At 36.8% G+C, this 22,484-nt stretch overlaps 1 protein-coding gene across 1 annotated transcript in view; it reads left to right on the top strand.

The window, feature by feature from the left end:
• Window positions 1-17,079, top strand: part of FGF10 (fibroblast growth factor 10) — an 82,781-nt gene extending 65,702 nt beyond the window's left edge. The window contains exons 2-3 of the mRNA XM_008533470.2: window positions 11,605-11,708; window positions 14,142-17,079. Of these exons, the coding sequence (XP_008531692.1) occupies window positions 11,605-11,708; window positions 14,142-14,339 (302 nt within the window). The 3' untranslated portion in view covers window positions 14,340-17,079. The remainder of the gene's footprint in view (window positions 1-11,604; window positions 11,709-14,141) is intronic.
• Window positions 17,080-22,484: the final 5,405 nt, after the last annotated feature.

A 22,484-nucleotide genomic window follows, 5' to 3' on the forward strand; every position in this document is an offset into this window, starting at 1 on the left:
TTTTTCTTCTTCTCCCCAAAGCCCCCCCGGTACATAGTTGTGCATTTTTAGTTGTGGGTCCTTCTAGTTGTGGTATGTGGGACACCACCTCAGCATGGCCTGATGAGCAGTGCCATGTCCGTGCCCAGGATCCAAACCAGTGAAACCCTGGGGCGCTGAAGTGGCGCATGTGAGCTTAACCTCTTGGCCACGGGCCGGCCCCCCATGATTGGTGTTTAAAACTTTTCCTATACAGCATGGCAGACTTTCCTTTCCTCTAAGGCTCAGCGAGGAGACACAAGCTCCATTAGGATTCCCTCGACTTTTTCCCCAAATGTGAGATGTAGGAGATATAATAAGAATAGGGCCAAAAAGGGGTGTGGCCAGGATATCCTGGCAAGAAACTAGGATTTCTAACTTTCTAGAATCTTTTTGAAGAATTGATTTATTTACTGAAAAAAAAAAAAAAAGGATGAAAAAGGTAAAACTAGGGGCTGGCCCCATGGCTGAGTGGTTAAGTCTGTGCTCTCTGCTTCGGCGGCCCAGGGTTTTGCCAGTTTTGATCCTGGGTGCAGACATGGCACTGCTCATTAGGCCACGTTGAGGTGCATCCCACATATCACAACTAGAGGGACCCACAACTAAAATATACAACTATGTACTGGGGGGATTTGGGGAGGGAAAAAAAAGCAGGAAAAAAAAAGAAGATTGGCAACAGTTCTTAGCTCAGGTGCCAATCTTTTTTTTTTAAAAAAAAGGTAAAACTAATAAATAGCTTTATAAAACTTTATATACAGATATATTTTCTGATACAGAAATAAGCTTATCTTTTAGGAAGAAATATTTTCAGTAATTATTTTCTGCCTTGCTTGTGGTCTTATTACTATTTAAATGAATTGTGCTGGGCTTTTTTGAGAGTATCTTCAGCTTCTGTTTCTAAACTCTTATGTTTTATGCTATTTTCCACCATTTAAACCATTGTAAAATGGGATCCAATGTCAGTTATCTTGGGTCACAGCAAATGGTTCAAACATGTATTTCCAGTATTTTCTTTCTTGGATTGCTGGTAGCGGGAGTGGGAGTCGGGTCACTGTCTCCAGGGGCACACAGCTTTTCTAGCTCTTCTTGTCATGCAAAATTAGCCATGCACTCTTTTCTCATTCTCCAAATTAGTTAAATTTATATCAGCACTTACTGTAGACAAGTTTCAAAAATTCCAAATAGTCCCATATTTAGAAATATGTCTTTTATATTTCATGGTGAATATATCCTAAGAACACAGAAGGTAATGTTGGAAAGCATGGCACTCATAACATGGATAAATAATTATCTATTTCCTGACATAGTTGAATAAAGTTAAATGGACAAAAAGAAAATCTCTGCTGATGAGGAAAAGAATAGAAAGAAGATGCTGAGTATTCTAAATCTATTAATCTAGCACAGTGTCATGAAGAGACACATTCGATGACCATCTACGAATATTTGTTGACTAATGATCAACACAGAAGACCCCAGAGTCACATTTCATTTGCAATAAAAAGGCAGTTGGAAATTAATCTTTAACACACATTAACAATTAATTTACAACTGGGGAATATTGTCACTAGATTGTGTTGTTAGTTTCTGATGCTTTTAATGTTAGGTCAATGGCAATGGTTAAATTACTTACCGATCAATTAACGTAGCCTTAAATTGAGAAAAGTTTAGAATTTGCCACTGTACTCATCAATAAGGCTACGTTAATCACTGAGTTTATCCTCTGACTTGAAGTACCACAAGAGAATGTAAAAGGTCGTTTTGGTCTTTGGCAAATTAGGAAAGATGTATCTTCTTATCTAGAGATGGTATGGATGTTCTGCTAATGCAGGTCCTGTTTCTGTCTGCAATTCTAAATGCAGATCAAGGGTCTCTGAAAGAACTGTGGCTGACAGAGAAACTAAATAGCTCTGTTGCATTATGCTGAAAAGGCAGCCAGAGTCTATAATAGTGCAAGGTGGACCAGACCTAAATTAATGATTAGCCCACTCTGGTATCCTCCTTTTAAAGGTGGTGAGATCATTCTAGAGCAAGTATATGCTGCTTTTAACTCCAGTGGAGCGTGGGGATCAAGTGAATCCCTACTGATTTTTAGCAATTTCTTGGCCGTGAGTCTAACTTTAAGGGGGCCATATAGTCCTTTAATTCTTAGAGTGTCAGCACAATTAGCCCTATCAGAATGCCTATAAACACTTAAAGGAGTGGTTGAAGGCACTTAAGTTTCCACCAATATTTCCACACTCTTATTAGAGAAGAAAATAAAAATTCTGATAATGATCTTACTGCAAAGATTTTAGAAAGGTGACTGCAGACAACCATGTAGTATATTTGTACACAAATTCCAAATCCACACATCACAGTCATGCTGTTGTTAAGTCCCACATCTATCAAAAACAAGCAAAGGAAAAACCCAGTAGTTCTTTCATATTTTTCAAAAACTTTTCTTTGACGTTAAGCTGCTACCATTATTTGTGTCTACTCCTGTTTGTGGTCCTACTTCTCTGCACATGTTCCGGTCAATCCTTTTTCATATCTAAGGTCTTCTCTGTCCCTGAGTCCTAGTGTATAGGACAGTGTGTGGTCCTGGGACCAGCAGAATCGGCAGAATTTGAATTGCTAGAAATTCAAACCAGCCCCACTAAATCAAAAATCCCAGCAATCTGTATTTAAACAAGGCTTCCAGATGATTCTGATGCAGGCTCAAGTTTGAGAATCACTGGTATAGATTGGTTAATCTGCCACAATTCTGATACAGCAGACAGTAAATACCTATTCAATACTCACTGTCAGTGACTCTATGCGAGCCTGTGAGCTGTAGGCAGTTAGCCCCAATCTGCTAATGAGAAAGCCAAAACTCAGGGAGTATAGTTGACTTATCGAAGGTCACACAGGTGGTCAGGTAGCAGAGCTGAGATGTTAAGCGAAGTTCTTCTGCTCTTTTGGAGTTACCACTTATTTCCCTCCCATTTACACCAAAGATCCTCCATTAATTTCATCACAGGAGATGGTACTTTGCTGTTCCCCTTAAAAAATGTGTCTGTGTGTGGTTATTAGCTGTCTCATTGTATGTGAGTATGTGGGTGTGTGTGTGTATGTGAGAGAGAGATGGGAAGAGGTGGAGAGAAATGAGATGGGAAAATAAGTAGGTAACACAAAAAATAAAATTAACATCACAAATGTTGCTGTTGTTCCAATCATTCTCAACATACAGCAATTACTTAGGTATATTTTGACATTCTTTCAGGACTGCTAAGCTAGAGTCCAGATGTACTTTTTGAAATTGTTGAATTGAGCAAATGTGCAATCTCAAATACGTCTAAAGCGTGTGGGCCCTGAAGATAATAGTATGGTTCTGTTATCCTTCAGCTAGGTGCTTTCCTTTACCAGTCTTCAAAAACCTATTCTCTTCTTCCTTTTTGCATTCACCAAATGTGGATTAATTTGCTGGGCACATACTACCCATGAATTTGGTGACAGTTTTCTACTCTATAAACTCCATAAGATTTTTTTGGTCTTATGTGATTGTCAAGCAAACAAACAAACCAAAAAATAACAGTATCATCAGGTGCTTGTTAAAAGTGACAAGACAGATTTTTTTCAGACTACTTCAGTAAGAGAGAGAGATTCAGTGTTAATTGAGCTGGACTCCAACTAAGACAAAAGTGACTGAGGTTTTAAAGGGAGAACAGATAGAGGACAGAAAGAGATTATGGGGAAGTGAAAAAAGGGGTTCACAAAGGAGACTAGAGGCTGTGTGGAAATGAAAAATGAGAGAAGGGGCAAGCAGAGAATTACTGAAAATGGTTTAGCAAGATAGGTGGGAACAGTTTATGATTTGCGGTTTGGCAGCATTGCGTTTTCTTAAGTAAAGACTCAGCACAGGGCCTGGGCTGGGGTCCCTTTTAGAGACGCAGCCGAGTGCAGGTGGCAGCCACGCTGAAGTTTGGTCAAGTCTCTTAGCATACGTTCAGGAATGTCCTTTGCACTGTGTGGGTGTTCAACAGCTCACATAATGTGTTGAGGCTTCACTTGCTTTAGCCCTGTTTCACATTAGAGAGAGACGAAAGCATTGATATTTGAACTATTTCTAATTATTATGATGGAAATTGTTTAGGTACTGAAAACTGTTATGTATTTTTTCTGGATGTGATCACGCAGACCTAGAATCTTTTGGACTTCCTAGATGTAAATCAGCATTTAACTGTCAAGAAGCATAAGCGGAGTCACATTTTCAACAAACTCACGGGTGTAATTGAACTAACTACTATTGGAAACAATAATTACTCTACAATTTTTTCAACACCACTGTTTATGAAGCAAAATTTTACCCCATTAGATCATTTGCAAGTTATCTATTATCGTTTTTACAACATAGGAAAAATTACTGCATTTGTTTTATCATGAACATAAATATTAACTATTTTTTATGTCTATGATGAAACAAATGTTTGTCCTAGACACAAAGCAACATATTTTTATGTTTTCCCCAGATTTTTTTTGGTTTTTTGAGGAAGATTAGCCCTGAGCTAACTGCTGCCAATCCTCTTTTTGCTGAGGAAGACTGGGCCTGAGCTAACATCCATGCCCATCTTCCTCTACTTTATATGTGGGATGCCTGCCACAGCATGGCTGGACAGGCAGTGCCACGTCCGCACCCGGGATCCCAACCAGCAAACCCTGGGCCGCTGAAGCGGAACGTGCTAACTTAACTGCTGTGCCACCGGCCAGCCTCCTCCCCAGGTTTGTAACATCACATTTGTGTAAATATCCCCTTTCTGGAATGTAAGTGAGAGACTATCAAAAAGAGGTGCCAGGGTTTCTACCCGAAACCTCATGTCCTGTATTCAGAAAAGAACATCGCCAAACCTTGCCCATATTTTTAACTCGATTCTAATAAGATTACATATTAATGTATCAGATTGTTTTAAATATGTACTTGTTTTAAATATGAGCGCTGTCTACTTTCACAGCAGAGAAAGTCATCAGAGCTAATGTGGATGACTCTGAGTCATCAAGAAAAACACTAAATTTGGATTGGTAAGTTCCGTACATGATCAAGGAAATGAGCAAACTTGAAGATTTAGGCATCAGATTATTGTTTTAAATGAATAAAGTCTGACTGCTATAGAGTTAGTTACCTAGGAAATTAATCTACATGGAAGTTAATCCCTTTGTGTGACTAAATGGTATGACTCTATAAAATACTTTTGTAATCTAACAACTGTTTGCTGAAATATGGAGAAAAGTATTTAGAACAGGGAAAACTATCTTTATCATTGCCTTTATTTCGCCATTTTCAACTTTATTCAACAAAGCTTGATGTAGTGCAAAGAGAATGGGCTTTGGATCCAAACACCAAATCTACCATATTCTAGTGAGTATATGTTCAGCAATTTACTTAACTTTTCCAATGCATAGTTTCAACATTTATAGAACATAATGCTTACTTGATATATTTTGTGAAGATTCACTGAGATATGAATGAGAGATAAAAGCGTATGACATATGAGAGTCACTCTGCATCAGTTCTTGATTTTTGTGTGTACTTACTGTCTTTAAATTCATTTTACCTAACTGAATGGTGTTTTCCTTCACCAAGAATGTTGCCCTGACTACAGCCTTCACACCCTAGATAGCCTTTCTGATCCATGTTCAAGATCCCTTTTCTCACAGTTTTCATAATGAATAGTTGCAGAGCCTTGCATATATTATTTAGAAAATCTGAAGTAGTTTCAGATTTATAATACGTTACCTTTAAGTAATAAAAAATATTTGTATTTTGTAATTCACTAACTTTTCCTTTGAAGCATACAATACGTTGACATTTACTTTTCCTTTCACTTTCATTTTATTTTGTTGTAGAACTATTAATTCATCTCCAGCTTTTACAAATATGACTCTATTGTCAAAAGAAAAACATTTCTGTGTTTAATATATCCAGTTTTCCTTTACTCAGCCAGTCATTGGACTGACCATTTATTGATTCATTCAATAAATATGTATCAAACACATATTATGAACTATGTGCACTGTTCTGAAAAAAAAAAAAGAAGACGACCATCGTGATTGCTATGGTTCTTTACAAAAGATACACAATTAAGGATATAAGACCCACAGTGATTCTGAACTGAAGACCACATTTGGAGCCATTTAGGCCCACAGTCTTGGGTATGGCCACGTAATCTCTGATGTATACAGTGTAAATGTGATAACAAGCCTGAGGAGCTCCATAGGTCTTTCTATATTAGGATGTAATAGATCTATTTGGGATAGTGACAACAATTCATGAGAAAGAGATTGACTTTAGAGAGGCTAGTATTTGTGTATTATATTACACTAATCATAATGTGTTTCCGCACATTGCCTAAAACTATCCAACTACATAGCATTATAATCTATTTTGAGTTAAAATGCTTTAAGAAAAATAACAGACGTGACTGATTCTGAATTCATAAAGCTCTGTCAGCTATTACACTGCTTTCAAGTTTCACAACAAATCTTTTGAAAAGTCCATTCCTCATGCAGGCAGGCACCGCTGCTACTCGATGAAGCAGAACGCTTCTTTTTACTGTGAGTGGCCCCCACAAGGTGCAGTTGGTGGAGAAAGCCAACTGTGGCTCAAGTTCACACTGAGCTTTGTTCCCTCTTCCATGCCTTGTTTTACTCATTCACTTTTCTCTCCCTAGAATATTCCTCTCAACTTTCCAAATTCCCACCTGTTAAAATCCTCCGCTTTAAAAGTTCACCTCAAACACCAACCATCTTCAAGATGACTTCTTTCTCTCTCATATGACACTTAATATGTTTTCTTTGTAATTACTTTAACTATATGTGTCCTTATCCTACCCAGTTTTAAAACTCCTTGAAGGTAAAGACTGTGTCTTGTTTGTCTTTGCATCCTCTCATCGTGACAGCTAATACAAACCTGCACATTGGTGCTTAATACATGTGAACTAAATTAATTTACTCACATATTCTCTAGGAATCCTTTATATATTCATGTTCTGCTTATCAAGAAGAAGATAATAGGATTTTGCTTTATTTTTTATGTCTGGCTTTCCCCTGTCTATATCCATTCTATTAAAGTTTTATTTGCCTTTTGCTTTATCCCCTTGTGTCCATGAAAAAACACTTAAGGAGAAAGTCAACATCCAGGCCAATAGCCCAAAAAGAGAAGTAGTCTTGGTCTAACTTGATTGCTGGGGAAAAAATAGGTCAGATGCTTCTCTTCTGGAGAAGGATGAGAAGCATAAACCGGGAAAGTTACTTATGAATGGCCACCTCCTCAGATTAACTACTCAGTGATTTGTCAAAACATAACTCATGTCCTGCAAGTTAAAAGAAAAGATGATTTACGTGAAATTCCATTTGGGGTGCATCAGTTTGCAACATCCTGCCCCTTACTGGAGTGGTGATGCATCATTGGGTAGAATTTGCCCATTAATAGAAGCTGATCTTTGTCACAATCACTTTTGTAATGTTATCAAACTTTATTTAGGATTTCAAATATAACTCAAAAGAAACTAAAGATTGTTATTATTCACTTAAAGGAATTTGCTAAATATTAGCTTTTTCTAATATGTTCTTTAAAAAGTTATCTATTTTTAGATAAAATACTTCCTATTTGCCAAAATCCTGAGTCTGTACAAAAGGTTGACAACTTGAGTCTGACTTTACTCCCCAGCCTCACTTCTCACAACTTCTTGCCTTGTTCCTTGTACTCCAGTTGGTAAACCAAACTTCTGATTTTTCTGAAAACAAAATTCTGTTTCACCTTACTGTTTTCGCTCATGTCTTCCTACCTATACCCTGGATGCTTTTTACCCAACCTTCAAAACCCAGTTCAGGTCTCATTTCCAATAGTAAGTCTGCCTTGGAGCCCCAGCCAATAAAAACTGCCTTTACATGGGCTAACCTGGTGGTGCAGTGGTTAAGTTTGGGTTCTCTGCTTCAGTGGACCGGGGTTTGTGAGTTTGGATCCCAGGTGCGGAGCTATACACCACTAATCAAGCCATGTAGTGGTGGCATACCAGATACAAAATAGAGGAAGATTGGGACAGATGTTAGCTCAGGGATAATCTTCCTCCCCCCCAAAAAAAACAACCCTGCCTTTATCTTTGCCCCCCTCATCTTACATTTTAGCATTTACTATCACTTAATATGTTTTACTGTAATTCTCTGTGTATTATCTTTTATTCCCAGTAGATCATAGGCTTTGCAAGAGGAGAGCTATAACCTGACTTTATAGTCCCATTTCCTAAGAGTGCCCTTCTCCTCATAGGTCTTCCCACATGTTTGAATTAAACTGTCCAGAAGCCCTTAAATAGGTTTATAATACCATCTAGGGTATTCGTCTTTTGAGATGAATTATATGGTTACAAGTTAATATAAATAATTAAATGTCACTGTAAGAATATGTCTTTAAATTTATAAAATATCTGTATTAAGTGAATAGAAAATATAATTTATGTCACCTTTTATTGATGATATAATTTCAGGTGTTAGTTTCTTTGAGCAACAAAACAGTGCTTTTTTACAACTTTTAATTTTGAGATAATTGTAGGTCCACATAAGTTGTAAGAAAAACAAAGAGATGTCATATGCTCTTCACTTACTTTCCCCTAGTAGTCTGTACTTCAATGGGCATTTAATTTTGTATCAAAGTATTTACTTGAAGTATATATATATACATATATAAAATATATAACTATATACTCTATACAAGAACTATAAGTCATTAATCTAACAATTGTCAAACAAAATTCTGGTGCTCCTTTCCAAAAATACTTTTATAGGCAAACTTGATCATCTTCACCAAAAAACAGAGAACACTGGAGAGATTCTTCGTGAAAAATAGACAAGCCCTCTAGACTCGAGTCCCTCAGAAGGTCACTCTTACATTCACAGATGTGTATAATAAAGGCAGTCATTGTCCATTACCCACAAGATTATCAAATTATGACTTACTGCCATATGATGTATCCAAAAAATTATTTTCAGAATTTGAAAGAACTTTAAATCATCTAGGTCGTCCTGCTTTCTATTTTAAAGCATACGGAACCTTTTCAAGCTAGCCTTAATTAGTTGCAGAGTGGGAAAAATCATTAATTGATTAATGGATTCTTTGAATACTGAGTTTCTATTTTGTGGAAAGCAGAAAGAAACCCAGTTGTTTCTGAACTAAACATGGTCTAGTATGTGTAGGCACTCTCAGAAATAATTGGTCAAGGATTTGGTAATATTTATATCACAACATTTTTCCTTTTGCCAACTCAGTCTGTTACTGTAGCTTAATCCCACTACTTCTCATTCACCTTCAAAAACCTTGGTTTATTCTTTGCTAAAATAATCCTTCATTCCTTTTCATTCTAATAATTTCCAGTTACAAAAGCATACATAGAGAACACCTTGCAATTTACTGGCAGTATTTACTTGCCTCTTGGGCAGGCACAGTAAATAGCAGCCTAAATATTTTGCCCCAGATTTCTACTGCCTGCCTTGCTCTATATCTTCTGCTTGTGACATAAAGTACATTAGATTTCCTTCTCTGAGACTCAGACGTCATCCTCTGTGGCATGCCTGTTAATGACTATTATCTTGATGAGTCACTTTGTCAGATGGTTTTCCAACAGGATGCCTTGTGGGAATGGGAAGGAGGGAGGAGATATGATGTAGAGGCAAAATAGTCAGAGATCGAGAGCAAGAGAGTCTGGAAGCCAGAGGCTTAGGAGTTGGGTCCATCATTACTGACCCATGTCCCTTTATCACCTTATGAGTGAGTTACATAATCTCAGTATCCTCCATTTGTTCATCTGCAATTGAGACTAGTCATGTCTCCTTAGAGGACTGTTGTGAGAATTAAAGAAATAAACTACAAGAAAGCACTTTTTAACATATGCAAATAAATGTGTGTATGTATGCGTTTGTACCTTGAAGGCAACTACCAGCATAAGGGAAAGGGATGTTAAAAATAAAAGTAGTGTCTCCTTCACCCTTCACAAACTTTCCTTGGTTTGAGCTTGTCAATTGACATCTGTCTGACTCTATTAGCGAGAGGTGTGCTGTGTTAGGTCAGAGGTTTCCTACAGGACACATGCACAGAATGGTCCATGGCACGTAGCTCTGGCCCAAGTCTCTTTAGTTATGTGAACTTCACAATGAGGGAACTCAAACATTTCTGTTGATCTCCACGTGGCTCATCAACCTGTGAAGGAAAGGAAGGAGAGAAGGCGTTCATATCTTGAGAACAAGCCACTCTTTTCCTATGGGAAGAGTATAAACATACAATTTGTTGACCAAATTTACTCTGGTATTTCCTGTGATAGGTAATACATGATAAATGATAACGTATGATCAACTTTCAGATCTTATGGGCTAAGCCAGTGGGAATTTGTATATTCTGCTCAGAATTTAGCTAGCTTGTTGAAGAAGTTCCAAAATCTAGAACCCCTAAAGGAAAACTTCCCTCTGTTAATAATTAAGGAAACACTAAGCACTAGGCAAGTTCTAATTATTTTATATGTATATCTGATTGAATCCTCATAAGATAACAAGGGAGGTACTATTATGTTGCCCATTTTACAGATGAAATTGGGACAGAGGCAGTTTAGTGACTTCTGCCGTCATTCACCAATAAATGCAAATCTGGGATTCAAACCCAAACACTCTGGATCCAGGTGCCTTTGCTAATCACAACGCTGCTTCTCTACTCTGAGAAAGCTTTCCTAAGAGTGACAAAATAAGAAGGAGTTTTGGTACCTGAGGTCTTCTTAACCTAAAGTAGTTTGGCACTTCTGAGTAGAAGATCAAATGCCTTCCTTATAATTACCTACAAACGTTTCAGAGAAAATTATCTTTAGATGCACCAATCAAAACTTATGTCTTAGGGGAAAGGGTCTTGTCTGTCAGTTACTAATTCCCTCAGTTCTTCATTCTTTCCAGGAAAAAGAAAAAAAAAAAACACTTCAACAATGCTGATGGATTTTCTCCCAACCCAGAGTAGTGATTCTGCTATTTTAAAGACAACATGGATGTTGGGATTAGTCTGTCTGTATCTTAGAATGTCGACACATTTGCCAAAAATGGATTTATCAGCTAAATGTAGCCAAGAGATTTAGTTTATCTAAGTGTCCTACAAAGAAGAAATAGTTTACCACTGTTTTTACAGATTGAGGTAATCTGACATATTATTGACATATGCTGTAGATTTAATTTAATACCATAGTACAGATGTGTGCTCTGATAAGCTTTTGTGAAATCTGGGCTAACACGAGTAGAGTTGTTTCAATATTTATGGGGTTGAAAATGCAGAGTTAGCAAAAGAAGCATTTTAATTAAAACAATATTTCCCCCTATATACACAGAGTAAAATGCAGAGAATTCTTTTAAAGACTTACTAGTTGTTTGCATGTAGTTGCTGGGTTTTTAGTCACATTGAAAGAGGTTGAGGGGTTTTGTTCCAATTTTTTTTAATCTTTTGATTTTTAAAACCATCAAAAAATAAAATTAATAGTTTCCTCTGATTTTTCCTTCTTTCAACTAAATTTATGTGACTTTTTAAGTTTAGCATTTTTTAATTATATGTTTTAGGTATCCTGGAAATAACTTCAGTGGAAATAGGAGTTGTTGCCGTCAAAGCCATTAACAGCAACTATTATTTAGCCATGAACAAGAAGGGCAAACTCTATGGCTCAGTAAGTATTCTGCTTTTATTTTCAAAATCTACTGCAATAAATCATTACCACAGTTTTGGAATGTTTCCCGCAGACATTGAATAGCTTTGTTATCATTCTCTTGCCAGTAAATAGAGCCACAGTGAGCTGGTCACCAGCGTTTCAAGAGCTGGCAAGGCAGCTCTTCCAACTCTATAATCTCCTCTGTTGTTCACCCCTTAGTCTGCCACACAGGCTGTTGCTGGCATTTGTCAGTCAATGCTAATGTTCTGAGCTAACTGACCAGACTCTCACGGAAGCATCTAGTCAGATTGGCACGGGCGCTGCAGACAACTTGTAGAAGAATCATTGCAAACAAAGATCTTGAATTGAGAAGAAAACCATATACTGTGTGTGTGTTACAGTTGAAGCTAAAACAGGGGCTCGGATCTTATGTATTCTATTAAAATCTGAAATGGAGAGACATATCAACAAATTCATCCTGCTGTGTGCCATTCAAACTCCAGAATTTTATTTACCCAGACAATAGTCATTAATTCAGTTATGGAGCTGGTATCAAGCCAGTGCTTTGGGTACATACATCCCTGTGTTCCATAGCAAGGATTAAGGGATATCACTTTAAAATGTGAAAATAAACTTATTTTGTTGATTAGCATAAGGATGATTGCAGTGCCTGCCTAGAGTCAGCAGCTCTCAGACTGGAGTGTCGGCATCACTGGGAGGATTTGCCAAAACACACTCTCAGATTTTCTGATTCAGTAAGTCTGTGGTAGGGGCTAAGAGTTTGCATTTCTAACAAGGTCCCAGGTGTTCCTGATGCCACTGGTTTGGTAACCACAATTTGAGAATCATTGAAAATTGATTCCGTCATTGGTCTGGATATGGGATAGCCTTGCATTTCAATTATATCAGGTCCAGTTACAGTTGGGGAGCCAGGCGTTCTTTGGGTTGGTCCTTGTGGCTAAGGTAAATGCTTTTGAGGTGAGGGTGGAGTCAGAGGAATTTTAGTTAAGCTTTTCCATTTACATTGCTCTACTCATGAGCCTAGAAGAGTAATGGACCTTGTTTAAAATGTGGCTCCATGTAGGGGTTCGCATATCACTTTTGAGGCATTTTTGTTTTCCTTTTCAATGAACATGCCCAGGTCCCTCCTTAATCTACTATATCCAGAATTACTGGGTAAAAGGACCAGGTATATATCTTTGAAGAGATGCTGATACACACATACAGTCAAAACCAATGCTTTAAAGCCAGCTAAAATGAATTTAGATTGCGGAAGAAAAACATGAAAATTCTAATTGCAATAAAAGATTAAAATAATTTTTAATTGATAAAGTATATTTCTTTAAAAAGGTGACATCAAGGAGAAATGGATAACCCTCAAATGAAGTGTCATAAAACTGCTTAATACTTTTCCTCCCATTCCCCCACTTTTTTCACTTTCCCAGCACAGCTCATGTACTATGCCTATGCTTCTTCTTGAGCTCCAAGGTCTGTGGCATTTCATTTTATCTCTTTACCTAAAGTAGACACCCAAGAGCTTTCTATCACATCACCCCATTTTAATTATGTGCAATGGCACTTACCAGATATTTCTCTCATTATGTGTTTGTTGTTGACTGTCTTTTCTCAGTAGATTGTGAATTTCAAGAGAACAGTGTCTGCCTTGTCCCCCACCATTTCCCCAGCACTTAGAACCATATAGGGCACAGGGTTGTGCACTGCATAAAACTACCTACCTCTCCAAGTAGCTCAGCCCATCACACACTATGCTCTCCATGTCCTTGTTTTCAATCATTCCTAGACTCAGAGTAAAATTTACTGAAATTCCAAGTTATGGAAAATTATAAATAATTTACAAAATTGAGAAATCTTGTATTTGGAACAGAGGAAGACATCCCCCACTCCCACCCCCGTGGCCTCTCGGTTATCTAGAACTATTACGCGTCTGCTATAAGATCTGCTTTCTTATCAATGTGTGTATATTTATTATGGATTTATAGGTAGATAAAGTTTGCAAACTTGATAAGCCCACCTTTTTCCTGTAATTCTATTCTTTTCATGGGACTCTGGTCATTACTCTGAAAAGAAGGATTATAACACTATTCTTTATCATTGACTCATCACAAATACTGTTAGTGGAATGTTTGCATTTCGATAACCATTCTATGCACTTAAACCATGTCATATTTAAAGTACACCAGCTTTTTAAAAGGGTCCCAATATGTGGTTATGATGATCAACTAAAATGAATCATGTGCTTCAAATGTAGAAGCTGTTTTGTGGTTATGACTTTTACTCTTCTGTTATTGAAAGTGTGTGTTAGGTACACAACTTATGCATAAATGGCAACAACAAATAAAACCCTTGAACTGGAGGTCTCTGGATGGTTTGTGTCAAATGGAATAAAGTATCATCACCACAGAAATAAAAGATTTTGTTTTTCCCTTGCAGAAAGAATTTAACAATGACTGTAAGCTGAAGGAAAGGATAGAGGAAAACGGATACAATACCTATGCATCCTTTAACTGGCAGCACAACGGGAGGCAAATGTATGTGGCATTGAATGGAAAAGGAGCTCCCAGGAGAGGACAGAAAACACGAAGGAAAAACACCTCAGCTCATTTTCTTCCAATGGTGGTCCACTCGTAGAGGAAGGCAGTGTCGGTGGCTGCGATAGAACCAAAGGCTCTTGTGCCAGGAATAGTTGGTATTCTTCATGAAGACAGTAGCTCAATGGCACAGATACATTGCAGATGTCTGCTTGCTTGAAAGAAAGGAAGTCTTTGAAGGTTTTTGTGCTCACTGCTGACATATGATGTTCTTTTCATTAGTTCTGTGTCATGCCTTATAATTGAGATGTAGACAGATCAAATGAGATGGAAGTTATTCCTAAGCAAACAACATTGTGGCTGGGTTTTGGTTAAGTTTAAGTTTTGGTTTATGTTTTTGTTTTGCAACCTCTGAGATAGAACTTAAAGAACACAGAACAATCTGTTGAATGATTTTTGGGAAAGTTATTTATGGCATACGAACTCATATCAAAGACTTTCATTGCTCATTCAAGCCTAATGATTCAATGAGCAGTAAGACACGCGAGCATTTACTGGAAAGCACTTGGGTCATATCACATGCACAACCAAAGGAGCTTTGGGCGTGGCATCATGGAAGAATTGGATAGGATTAAAAAATGTAAACATGTTAGTGTGAAACTGTTCTAACAAAACAAATACTATGGTATGCTTGTGCATTCTGCCTTCATCCCTTTCTATTTCTTTCTAAGTTATTTATTTAATAGGATGTTAAATATCTTTTGGGGTTTTAAAGAGTATCCTCAGCAGCTACCCTCTGATTTACCTTTTCTTTTTCTTCAGCACACTACACGCATGTTCATGACAAAGTGTTTTTAAAACTTGGCAAACACTTCATGAATGGGAGATGAGATTAGGAAAGCAGTGCGAGTGCCCCACATGCTAGCCTTTGACTTAACTTGCACTTCTTCTGTAAGAATCGACAACAATAAATATGACAGTGCTGTGGCATGTCTTGAGTGAGAGATGTCTGCCATCATTTAAAAACATACACCACTCCTAAGGCCTCCTTTCCTAAGAAATAGACCAGAAGGCCAAATTCTTCTCTTTCAATACATCAATGGGTCTCCAAGAATATATTAAAAGAAAGAAAAATAGTTGTTAAATACATTTTAGTAGCATAGCCTCATTATTAACTAACAATTTTTTGCCATATGTCACAGTGGTAAGTGTTTAAGAGGCTGTCTGCATATATAAGAACCCTTTCTAAGTCTCACATAGTGCATCTCCCCCAAAGGAACTATCAAGGAATTTGGTATGAAGTGCAACTCTCCCAGGGGCTTAAACTGAGCAAATATATTCTGGTATATGTGTAACCATATACTGAAACCTGTTCAAGCTGTATGATCTAGTCTTTACAAAACCAAATAAAACTTATTTTCTGTAAATTTAAAGAGCTTTGGAAGGTTCCATAATGTAGCCCTATGGAAATTCATTTTGTTAGAGCAGGTATAGAAAACAGTACATAAGAGTGTACCAGTCATCATCACATTGTATTCCACTAAATAAGTACATAAGCCTTATTTGCAGTGTCTGTAGTGATAAAAAAAAAAATGTAGAAAAATACTGTTTGTTCTAAATACTTTAAGTGATTAACTATAAGATTATATTGATGCTGAAGTTTTATCTTCATATTTCTTGTTTTGAAAAGGTCAGTTTATTTTTATTGTTTGGACAGTATTTTGGTACAAGGGAAAGACTCACTAAACGCATCTTTTTACTAAAGTTTAACCTCTAGACAGGCTGGTGTTTTGTGATCCTCTCTTATAACTTAATTGTGTCAATGCTTAACCAGCTCTTCCAGTTAATCTGTTATTTAAGAATTAGCTTTATTAAGAAACTTTCCCATAAAGTAACCCCATAAAAGTTCATATTTTTCTCATTCCTTAACAAAGGTATGACATTTCAAAAGAAATGTGTTTGAGGCAGAGTGTTTCGGCTTATGACTAGTTTCATGGTACGTGGCTTCCAACTTGCTTTTTGACGAATAAGATTCTAAAAATGTTTCATTTTTGTGGTTGGAATTTGTATGTTAAAATTTAATTGGTAACTGAGTCTGAGTGCTATAATGCAGTGCATTCCTATCAGAACTAGATTATCTTTGTTCTTTTATTTTAAAATAATAATTACACCTGACACATGAACATGGACCACCCACAACCAAAATGAAATGTTTGGTGAAACAAATACAGTATTAGATGACCACGGTAACAGCTAATAGGGCACAAACTGGATTCGTGTTTCACATAGCCATTTAGATTACCAAAGAGACTATGTGTAAACAGACATCATTGTAGCACTCAAAACACTAAAACAGCTTCTAGCAAAATGTATCAGAGCTTGCAGAAACCAAAAATAGAAAACATCTCCCTCACCCTGCACCCCAACCACCGTCCCCCCAACACACACAAGAACAGAGATAAAGACAGAAACAGTGTGGTAAGGAGTAAAGAGATTCTCCTGCATTTAAAAATGACGTCTTTGCTGGATATCGAGATAGAATTCTGGTAGCCTTTGCAGCTGGACTGTGCTACTGAAGGAAAAGCAGTTCCAGCTCTGAAAGCTGTATGTTAAAAAAAATCAACACAATTTGGGGAGCTCTGCCTGTGTGGGAAGTGTGGGCCCTGGCCACGGTGTCAAGGTGTGTCAGCCACAACTGGGTGTCCATCTGAGTGTTGGTTCCAAGGAGACTCCTCGTAAAGATAGGGAATCCCTGCCTCCTACCTCCCGAAAGGCTGAACAGTGTATAGTATGTTACATTTAAATAAATCAATAAAAATGCTGCGAAAAGAAAATAAAAATATTGTTTTTGTTTGTTTTATTAACCTAAAACTATACCTGATATAAGAGAGAAGCTCAAGTGTGTGTATGGCAGGATGTGGTTAAATGCCCCAGAGCCCTAAACAACAACAGAAAAAAACCTCACTCAAACATTTGTAAGGTTTCTTTAATGTTTTACATGTGTGAGTCAGCTATCCTTACTCTAATAACAACCAAATGCTTTCGATTTTTCCTAAGTATTCAGGCCCACCTAGTTTACACAGTGGATAAAGAAGGATGAATTGAAAACAAGGATGGCTTGTGAAACAATGAAAGACTTTTGAAAGAAAGCCAGGAGGCTGCAAAATCTGATTTCAAGAGGATAGAGACGGCCAACGAGTTTGATTTGAACAGGAGAGAGAAAAAAATATATAATAAAGCAAGTTGGGTCCAGGGCCAAAGCAAGGTTATGGACACTATTTAAATAGATCAGCATTAATGCTGCACATTTCTAATAATTTTAATGTAGTTACTTCAGAGTTTATGATTATTCAGCAAAAAATAAAATTTACCTTTTCCTTACCAGGGAAGTCCAAACTTTATTTAAATAAAGTTATCTGTAGGAAGCCGTGAAATATTTAAGAGAAAATATCTAGTGCATTCGAAGTAACATATTTACATGCAAACAAATACCACGTTGATTAAGAATTCTTGTTATCTATTTCACTAGACAGGGCTTTTGTAACTGAACTAAACTGTAAGAATAAAGGAGGGATATTTTCAAAGGACACTGGAAAGAAACGGGAAACTCTTCGTTCCACCAGAACTGGGACCCAAAGCAACTAAGATTGGCTGCCTCACAAGCACTCATGTCCTCTTTTCTCTGATTGGCCTTATTTACTTGGCTACTGCTTGCCTCTAATTTACTTCTTTCCAACTCCAAACCCCAAATCTCTTTTCCTAAAAATCCGAAAATGGAAACATCCTCGATGTAACTTATTGGCCAGGTTTGGGTAACATACCAACCTCTAGAGCAATTGGTATGGCAAAAGATATGGGCATTGTGATTGGCCAAGCTTCCATCACATGACCACAGAGTGACAAGGTGCTAATTTTGGCAGTCCACACCATTGGAACTAGTCAGGAGCAGTGTACCAAAGAAAGGGCAGGGCTGGGCAGATGCAAAAACAAATCAGTTCTTAACTACGACTAGTTAAATGAGACTACTAACTTAAACCCAGCTATATTCAGGGCCTTACTCTTGGCTTTAAAACAAAACAATCTTTCCCTTTTAAAATCTCACATTTTTCGCTAATTTTAATTAGGTTTCACCTATTTGTTCAAATCAGAGAGGTCTCAAGATCTTTCTTCTTTTACGCATCTTTAACAGGTTCACAGCAATTCTGCAAACTTCATAGAATGATCATTGAGATGAAGGCACATTTTCACTGAAAAGGTGGTCCTCCCACTAAGTGTCACCCTATATCACAACATGACATTCTAAGTATTTCTTTAAGTTTATCCCAAGAATATGTACTAGTGTTTTCAAATATATCAACATGTAGAAAACATCTGAAACTCAAATGCCATTCATTTTCTAAAAATTGTAAGAAAGAAACAAAGAGAAAAAACTTGCTTTGTATCTTTTCCTATGCCTTGTATACATTCAATAGGAGACAAAAGAAAACTTTATAACATGCATTTCTCTTTTCTTTTGCTGATAAGAAAATAATAAAACTCAAAAGGCCCTTGCAAGTAAATAAGCTACTGAAAAAACCTTTTTATACACCATGTATTAATTAAAATGGAATAATCACGATCCAACTAATGAGATCAAAGGAATTGGTCTCATTCCTAAGTGGCTAACAATGCACCTTTCCACGTGGCTCCTTCGTGATAGCAGAAAAGAGCAACAATTCCATACTCAAAGAGGAAAGCCATATGCCAGCCATATACGCGTGTGGCATATATTATTTTACACATTTTTATTATCCTCCACAAAAGAGCCTATGTTCATTTTTTAATATAGGCAATTGCATCCTCTAGAGATGAGCACAGCAAATGAAGAATCAAAACACCCCATGTTCCTCATTACAACTGTAAATTGAACATATGCCTTCCTACAACGTAGGCAGTGACCCCAGCTGTAGACTAACCAACTACAGTAAGGCCTCAACCCTCCTAAAGTTTGGTTTTAATTACCTTATACACATCTTAAATGCCTAAATCATCTTACAGTTTTCTAAATTATTTAGTTATCATTTCTGTGGTCATTTTAAGCGGCTGACAATGCAAATAGTCTCAGAGAGGTCCTTCAAGGAGAAGTAAATTAAAATCAGTGTTTCACGAGGTATTATAAATCAAAACAAGAATGCTTTTTATGGTTACAGGAAGCATTCAAGTTAGGGGTCAGTCATCAACTCAACATTAAAAATATTTTAACATCCGGTAATTAAACATCAGACTTTTCAATAACTTTTTTTTTAGTAACACTATCAATATGTTCAGATATCAGTGACATTTAAGCCAATATCTATAAAAATGACTTAAGAAAAATATCTGTTTTTAGGGAGCTTTCCAACTGAGAGAAACACTGAAAAATGGCATTGCATAAAAGTAAGGATACAAATTATATCTTATTTGTTTTTCTGATAAATTGAATATTGGATGTAAAATTCATTTTACAATGCAAGCTTACCCTCAGGCAGGTAACAAAAGAACTGAATAATATTTTTTTAAATAGTATCTTAAAGTCAGTATCAGCAACCATTCCTCCTCATCTTACCCTAAGAATCTGCATTCCATCCTCCAAGATCTCTTAAGAAACAGTCATATCAGCATATTTCAACTGCAATAGTTTATCTTTCTCATTGTCTTCTTTTTTAACTCTAGGTAATACTAAATAACTATATGCAATCCACTTCCGTTTTAGACTCACAGGAAAAAGATAGACTTTATTTAGACCACTACCTACTTCAGCTGCTTCAATTGAGTAAAGACCCCACAGTAACATTAATAGAGATTGCTGGAGGCAATTAATATGAGGGACTTAGGATTACTGTTACATTTCCCTTTCTATTTTTTTAACGTGTTTCTCTCTATGCATATAAATATCCCATAGTGATAAAATCAATGATTCCTAATCATTTAAATTATTCATTCCTACTATCAGGAAAAAAACCCAAAATTTAAACATAGGGCCTGTTATGGGTTGAAGTCTTAATCCCAGTACCTTAGAATGTGGCCTTATTTGGAGATAGGGTCCTTGCAGATGTAAGTAGTTAAGATGAGGTTAAACTAGAGAAGAGTGGACCCTAAATCCAATGTGACTGGTGTCCTGATAAAAAGAGGGAATTTGGACACAGACATGCACATAGGGAGAACACCATGTGATCATGAGGGCAGAGACTGGGTGATGAGTCTAGAAGCCAAACAACACCAACGATTGCCAGCAAACCACCAGAAGCTACTCTCTCTCTCAGCCTTCAGAAGAAACCAACCCTGTAGATAACTCGATTTCAGGCTTCTAGCCTTCAGTACAGTGAGACAATGAAATTCTGTTGTCTAATACACCCAGGGTACGGTACTTTGTTATGTTAACCCTAGGAAACGAATACAGAGTCTATAACTTAAGACTCACAGAACTCATAGTTAGGGATTGTCTGACACATCTGGAATCACAAGGCTTTCACGTCACTATACCAGAATTATTGGACACCAGCCTTCATACTGAGTAACCTTAACAACTCCTAACTCATGTCACTGTACATTGTACAGTTTTGTTCGAGAAATATTTACTTAATCAACCCATAGATTTGTGCAGTATCCCCGCAGTCATGTCATGCTTTTCCCCAAAAGTTTATTGTGTAGTTTGCCCAATGACCCTAAATATGATAGATTCAAATAAATGCCTTTGACCTAAGTCTCATAGCAAGTTAGATGACTTTGACGTAGGCCAGAAAATTTAGTGAGGAATAGACATCCTTTTGGGAGTTCTTGTTTTTGTAAATCTTGACCTTCCCTGCTTAATACAGGAACAACAATAAACAAAATCAAAATAGTACATACAAATATAAATTTATTTATGTTAGCCTCTATTAATTCCTGATAATTTACAATTTTTATGAATGAACACATCTCTTAATAATGATTTTTATGTGAAAATATTTGGAATTAGACTATAATTAGAAGCCATGACTATAAAATAATGGAATTGGCAACTACGTCAAAATTTATGCCTCTAAATGAATATTTCCCACTTCAGAGTAGCACATTAGAAGACTATATTTATATTAATAGTATTTTTCATCTTAGAAATTAGATATTCTCTTCACCAGTTCCTACCTCCTTCCAAGGCATGTTTTGATGCAAGTGACTTTCCATTTCATTGCATCCATGGCAGTTTACACCAGAAATAGGTATCTAGACTTACACTAATTTACAAGCCTATCTTTCGTCTTTTTAGTCTTAATTTTCCTGGTAGAATTACAGAATCAACTTTTGAATCCAAATATATTACTGAATTGGTTCCTATGATCCTACTGTGTGCAACCACAATGAGTAGATAATAAAGGTCCCTCTTCTCCAAAAAACTTTAGTAAATCTATTCAGAACCAACAATGTATAAAACAACGGAATGCTTGCATTATGTACCAAAAGTCTATAAGGACATTTTGTAAATGTAGACATGTTTGCCAAATCTTCTCTCCTAATTTGCTTAGTCCTCTTTCTCTGATCATTTACTGGTGAAACGAACAATATCCAAGATTCCTACAGTGCTCAATATTTTATCCTCCTTTCTTTACCATCTCAACTTCCATCTTCATTTGTATAACTAGTAGTTAAACAAGCAAGGAGCTCCCTAGCAGGCCTTCAACAACATAGACTTCTGCTACAGAAATCACTCTGTGCTAATCACTCTACGGTAACTCAGTGCTAAGTCAATGCTGGATCTAACCACAGGAGCACTCAACCTTCAAAATATCACAGATTGGTCCTGGGACACAACATAGTCCTGTCACCAGAAAACTTGTTCAAGATTTGTCTCCCATATCAGATGCAGTGAACTAGTTGAAATGTTGATCTCTATCATTCGACTTTTATATCCTAATTTTATAAATTATAAAATTGAGGTTCATTTTCTTTCTCAGAGCTCACTGCCAGGTAATGAATGCAGGTCTCCTGACTCCAAAATCACTCTCCCCTCCATTATATGAGCATTCTACCGGAAAAAAATGTTGTGTCAAATTTTCAGAAATGTATTTCTAAGGATAATGAAAGTGTTTCCTTTCAATGACATGTCTCTCTTTATGGATAATCTTTTAGGAGGAGTAGCTTGTACTTATGAATCAGAGAGATATCATTTTTAATCCTGGCTCTGCCACTTTCTAGCAGTGTAAATTTAGAAAGTTATAACATTTAAGATAAACATGAATAAGAAAAAACT

Source organism: Equus przewalskii, chromosome 20 (assembly GCF_037783145.1).
Source record: "Equus przewalskii isolate Varuska chromosome 20, EquPr2, whole genome shotgun sequence".
Classification (NCBI taxonomy): domain Eukaryota; kingdom Metazoa; phylum Chordata; class Mammalia; order Perissodactyla; family Equidae; genus Equus; species Equus przewalskii.